General features: G+C 45.7%; 1 protein-coding gene across 1 annotated transcript in view; it reads left to right on the top strand.

Annotated features, from left to right (window-relative positions):
* PRKAB1 (protein kinase AMP-activated non-catalytic subunit beta 1) overlaps positions 1–2,083 on the top strand; it is a 10,551-nt gene extending 8,468 nt beyond the window's left edge. Inside the window, exons 6-7 of the mRNA XM_049619267.1 lie at positions 410–478; positions 730–2,083. Coding sequence (XP_049475224.1) covers positions 410–478; positions 730–807 — 147 coding nt within the window. The 3' untranslated portion in view covers positions 808–2,083. The remainder of the gene's footprint in view (positions 1–409; positions 479–729) is intronic.
* Positions 2,084–6,356: the final 4,273 nt, after the last annotated feature.

Genomic DNA, 6,356 nt, shown 5'->3' with positions numbered 1-6,356 from the left:
TCATGCTTTCTGAATCCTAGAGACATGAGCTTGCAGCCCACTGCTCAGGAATGTTTAGTATAGATTTATCTTCCCGCCTTCTCTAAAAGTGTATTCATTGGACGGCTCTCTCTCCTTCTCTTTCAATAAGAAGATAGCCGTGGCCCACACCTTAGAGGCCAAGGTAAAGCCTGACTGGAGACACACACCAGTGCATCCAACAGGCATGCAGGGAGCTCCCCTTAGTTAGACCATAAGACACGACCCCCTCACCTCCCCTGTCAGATCAGTCTTTCACTACCCAACTTAAGCAGAAAGGGGCATGAGAGCCTGCCTCCTTTCCATTGATACCTGGTGCTGTGAAATAAAGGGAGAATCTTCTTGATTTCCAAATCCTAAATGCTCATGTCTGCTTTTGTTTCTCCAACAGTGTGATCCAGCTTTGCTCCCCGAGCCCAACCACGTCATGTTGAACCACCTTTATGCACTCTCTATCAAGGTAATGACACTTCTGTTGCTGGTAGAGCTGTGTTTCTCAAAGTGTGCTGTGAGGCCCCCTAGCAACAGAATTACTTGGAGTACTTATCTAAAGGGCAGCTCCTGGGACCTGGTGCAGATCCACAGGCTCGGGTTCTGAAGGCAGAACAAGAGTGTTTTTATTAAGCCCTCTTGATGATTCACACACACACACACTAAAGTTTGAGCTCTTGACTTGGTACCACCTTTGATCATTTCCACCCTCTTCCTCAGGATGGAGTGATGGTGCTCAGCGCGACCCACCGGTACAAGAAAAAGTATGTCACCACCTTGCTATACAAGCCCATATGAAGAGCTGGGAGCCAGCGGTGGGCTCCAGGGAACAGTGTGCACCACCAGGCTCCACGCGTGCATGCTTTCCACTAGAGGGAACGGACTGTAAATTTCTCATTTCACACTCTATAAGACATTTCATCCCCACCGTAGTCCTGCTTGAAGGTTTGTTCCAGGCACGGCAGCTCCCAAAGCACCTCGATCTATAACAGTCCTCTTGGCACCCTGCGGCTGTGAGCCTTGGGGCTCACCGAGGCCGAGGACAGTGAGGGAAAGCAGAGGGTCTGCTGCCCCCACACCGCAGTGCATGAGGACAGGTGCAGTTCTGAACTGGTCGTGGAGATTCTTCTTCAGCCAGAAATGAACGCTAGCCACTCTGCTGGGAAAATCTAAGAAGCAGGGTGTGAGGCCACGCAAAATTTCTAATCATATGTGCATTTTTAAGACCATCAGTTTGTCCCTGTTGAGGCCTGGCTGTGGAGGCAACGGCAGGTACCTGTCCTCCGAAATCAAAGCAATAGATGGTCTCCTGTTCTCTGCTCCAGGGAGATATAATTTCTGTAGAAATTAGAACCTGTCTGATTTCCAGATGAAGTTGTACAATTGTTTCTTCTGCTTTTGTGCACTAAGTATTTTTGTTTTAAACCAGAGGTGGCTGAGTCTCTGGCCTTAGGGCAATTTTTAAATCACCCCAACTAGAATATAGATCATGCGAACTGTATTCAGCAATAATCTGTTCTTAGAACAGACTTTGAAAACTGCTGCCGGATTTCTCCATTAAGCTGGATGATCCTATGGACTGACCACTGTTAGCTGGAAGGTTGTCCAGCTTTTTACTCTAATCGCAATGAGGGGACAGTATTACCATGAAAACTTGGGAGGAGCACCCTACCCTATGCCAACTTGCTCAGGACCTCTGTCTTTAGTTAGCAACGAAGGCTGTAGCAGTTGCTGTCGTTTATTCTGGGAGGAACTTAGAACTTGACAGCAGCCTTCTAAATTCATGTCGAGAAGACATTCTTTGGACCAAAGCAAACCTCTTCACACTCGGCGTGGTTTCCGGGGAGATGCTGCAGACGTGCCCATTAGTGCAGGTTCCTGTCCTCAAGTCAGCAGAAGCCATGGTTCTGCCCTTTGTTCTTGCTGGGAGACGGAGGAACAAGCTCCCTGGTTGCCAGTATTTATTTGGTAAACCTGAGTCTGGGATACCCTTTTTTGTTGTTACTGCTTTCCAAACACTGAATTATTGTCACCTTGACGTACAGGTTTCAATAAAGCTTTGTAAAGATAATGGGACACATGCTTGGAGGAAGCTTTGATTTTACTCAGTCATTTGGAGAAAAGACTGGAACGCATCCGAGGTTTACTCGGTGAGGTGCTTTTCAATCTTTGTCACGTCTTGTGCTCATTGAAAATGGTACGATCCTCGTGGTACTCTGGGGTGAGTGACAGGGCGGCTCTGGCTGCCCCCAGGACTGAGGACCATTCCCTTGACCTACAGGTTTTGCAAGCAGAGTTTGGAAGCCTGTAAAACTGAGTTCCTTTGAGCCACTCAGTTTTGAGGGGAGACTGAGGAGAGGCAACAGTGAAGGTTCCCAGTTTGGGCAGGTTGATGGCATCTCCAGGTCAAAGGTCTTGCCACCTCTTGCTTATCAGTGAGCACCACCACAGGAGCCTGGGATCTGGACACCCTTGGAAGACGCCAGGACATTCTGGAATCAGCGTTCTCATCGGCTAAAAGGAGCTCTGTTTGCTCTGCCAAACAAGATGGAAGATTACAGATGACGTTGTAATAAGCCTTTCCTTCCCAAGTGCCAGGAAGTATTTAAATAAATGTATGAGAAAAGGGAACTTCTAGGTCATTTGGTTTACTTGAGGTGGAGAGTGGCCTAGAAAGCACTCCTACCTGGGTAACTGGCTGTCTCACCCTGAAAATCCAAGTGATGTGGGAACCCTAGATTTTGGGGACTATAGGGGTTTTAAGTAGACTGTGGAAACATGCAAAAATCCTTTTTCCAAAACTGGATAAAGTATTTTTAAAATACAATGGAAAAAATTTACCTAAGCTCAAAAGTATAAAAGCGATGTATTCAAGCACCAGAAAAGAAACTTGGTGAGCTGTGAGCACAGGCCCTATGCCCTGGTGGGGACTGAGGGAGGGTGCTGGTGGGGGCCCTGCATGAGTTGGCCCAGGAGGGCACTGCCCTTTCTGTGAGAGGGATTAGAGAATCTGGCTGCTAGCCTGAGTCAGAGCTCAGAGGAAGCCATCAACCCCAGACTGCAGGGGGAAACAGTAAGAACTTAAAAATCCACTGTAAAAGCTAATTGGGAACCAGTAAACCCTGTGAGAGCTCTCTGCAGCCCAGAGGCCACAGGAGACCCCCAAGAGAGACCATCACTGTGGTGGAAGGATGCAGGCATAGCCACTCCATGGGACCAAGGTATCCGCATTCTCTACAGCAGTTTGTGTATCTCAAAGACTTCCATTTTCTTTAAAAGGCAACACAAAGGAAGTCTCCTATGGTTCGAAAGACTGCTCACAGAGCCAAGTGAAATCCTCAATACCCAAGAAGCTAGAGGTATGGGAAATTATTTCATGGATGTGAAATCACAGGGTCAGAGGAGACCCCAGATCACAGAGGCAAAGCCAAATGTAGAAGTGAAGTGTCCTATGACCCAGGCAGGCAATGCTTTATTAGCATTCCCATTACGGGTAAGGACTGGTTACATGGTTAAAGCTTAACCCAAATTGCTTTTGAATGAAGATGTATTTTTCCTCCCGGAAATCTATGTACAAGTGAAATTTATAGAGCCAAAGGTAAGGCCTTTAAATTACTAACATGTAAAATGGTATGGGTCATTAGAATTGTATGTCAAAATACAGAAACCAGAGATTAAAGGACCCAGGCAAAGCCCTTTCCTTCAGCTTTGCTTATGGGTGTAAATAATGTAAGGGAAGTCAGTAGCACTCCGAAACCAGGTCAAACCCTGACTTCACATTAAAGTTGGCCATTCTCCCACTGTCCCCTCCCTAATGAGATTAGGGATGTTGATCCAGTTCAGTTGCTGACTAGCTGTATGACCTTGGGCAGATCACATGGCCTCTCTTAGCTTGACTTCCTCTCCTGAAAAATGAGAGGGATTGGACTAGCACTAGATGATCCTGGGGCTCTTTCCACACTGGGAGCCACAAAGCCTTTACGACATGGATGGGATGCGGCCACAAACAGGAAGTTAAGAGGCTGGAAAAGCAAAAATGCCAGCCCCCTCAACTCGCTTAATTAGGTAATTTCCAAACTCCAAAGACCAGGATTAAAAACCCAGAACGTCAGTAATCTCATCCATGGCTGAGGTCAGAGACAGCCACTTTAGGGAAGAATAAAATGCCATTTGGTTCACCTCCCATTATTTTTAGATGAACAGTTTCATTTCCAAACGTGTTCAGTTCTCCCAATACCCGATTCTCCACCAGTGTTTACAAACAGTTTGAATGAATTGATGAGGATCCAAGTCTATGGACCACTCAAATCTTTTTCCAGCTTCTGAGAAATCCCCCCCTTAGCACCTCTCTCGATCAGCAAATTAGTGGAGGAACAAGCCAGAGCCTTCTGACCTGGAAGACCAATGCTAATTGTCTTCAGGAGAAAATAAGGAAGTTAGGAACACACACGCATTTCTTCTGAAACCTAAGTCATCCCAGCTGTTGTAGTAACATCTGTAGGGCCTTCCTGAGAGCCATCACTGTTGTCAGACCCTTGGAGAGGATCCCAAAAGCTGGAGCAGCCAGAGTCCAATCTGTGGGGCCCACCCTGTCTCTGGGTCAGCTCCCAGTCCTCATCTTTTTTGTCCTCAGCACCACTAAAGGGCCTTTGCCTGGATGATGATGTCAGCCCTCACTGCTGCCTTTTCTACCACCTTGGTGTGAATTCACCCATCTCATCTGGAAAATTGTGAGTACCCTAGGTCACCTTTAGCTTTCCTTTTTGTGGTTCTTGGAAATACCACCTGAGTTGCTTACAGTAGTGAAGTCATTTTCAAAGTTCTTTCTTCTACCTCCAAGCCCTTTAGTTCCATTAATCATTGATAGACTCAAAGGAAAGCCAAGTGATCAACACTGTACTATATTTCCACTAGCCCAACCCTCCCCAGCTTTGGAAAATAAAGCCAATATTTGATTAGGCAAGTGATGAAACATTTTTCTCATACAAACATTGTGTGCCTGGAGCCCCAGTCTCCATGGTGTAGATATCATAAGAAATATTTAAACTGCCCAGAGAGAAATCTGACTAGAACAGGCCAAGGTTTCTCAACCTTGGCACTATTGACACTTGGACCTGATATAATTCTTTTCGGGGGTAGGGGTTGCCCTGTTGTAGGACATTCAGCAGCATCCCTAGCCTCTACCCACTAGATGCCAATCATGACCATCAAAAAGGTCTCCAGACTTTTGTCAGATGTTCTTAGGGGAGGGGAGCAAAGTTCAGTGGTTTAGAACCACTGGGACAGGCCTATTTAGCTGTTGTATTGCGAGTGGAAGCTTAGCTGCTCCTAGGCATAGCCTTAATGCTTTAGACTTAAATCTGCATGGATGTCTTCTAAAGCAAATCTGATTCAAGAGGCCCAAGTTTTCTGAAGACGAATTTCAGTCCCATTAAGCAAATTATCTCTTTTTGGCCTAAGTCTCCAAAACCTAGTTTCATGGTTATGAAATTTGCTGTACAATCAGTGTCTTTAGTCTCATGAAAATTAAGCACAGAAAACGTGATGTCTGATTTTGTGCTTAAGAAACAGGAGTGGTGGCCCCGTGGAAGGTTGGGCCTCATTTTATGGTGTGGCTGAGTGATTTGTCAGTTCTTTGAAGTCATTCCTTAGGGTCCAAAGAACCTTTCTGGCACATTCCTTTTGGAACCAAACCGTATTTACTTAGAAAGTATTCCTTGGCTGCCAAGAATCCTCGGGACATTAATTGAAATGGTTGGTGTTTAATGGACTTTCCCCAGTATTCTAAGGAAAGAAAGGTTCTGACATTTTATTCATCTTCTGAGTCATTTTCATTCTTATAGTTATGACCTTTGGCAGATTTTTATCTCCAACAGTAAAGTAGAAAACAGATTTGCAGGTACAGTCCCTGTAAGAAGCATGTCAGATACGGCCCTCCCAGTCCGATTGTGACTGTGGTCAGATACCTTCATTGGAAAATAAAAATCGAAGAGTAGAAAGCAACAGGAACCATGAAAAAATTCGCCATTTGCCAAAACTGATGTTTGGATCAAGCAGAGTTTATACTAACAATCATGGGATAAATTTACCTCACAGACTGTAAAAATCCATCCAGTTAAAAATAGAAGTATTTACATTTTAAATTACCTTTATCCAAACTCCTCCCCCCAAGGAAATAAATCTACATCATTAAATTCCCCACGACCGGGGCACCTGGGTGGCTCAGTCGGTTGAACGTCCAACTTTGGCTCAGGTCACGATCTCATTGTTTGTGGGTTCGAGCCCTGCATCGGCCCTGTGCTGACAGCTCAGAGCCTGCTTCGGATTCTGTGTCTCCCTCTCTCTGC

This window comes from Panthera uncia (assembly GCF_023721935.1).
Source record: "Panthera uncia isolate 11264 chromosome D3 unlocalized genomic scaffold, Puncia_PCG_1.0 HiC_scaffold_8, whole genome shotgun sequence".
NCBI classification, from domain to species: Eukaryota; Metazoa; Chordata; class Mammalia; order Carnivora; family Felidae; genus Panthera; species Panthera uncia.
This window is presented reverse-complemented; position numbering and strand designations above follow the sequence as displayed.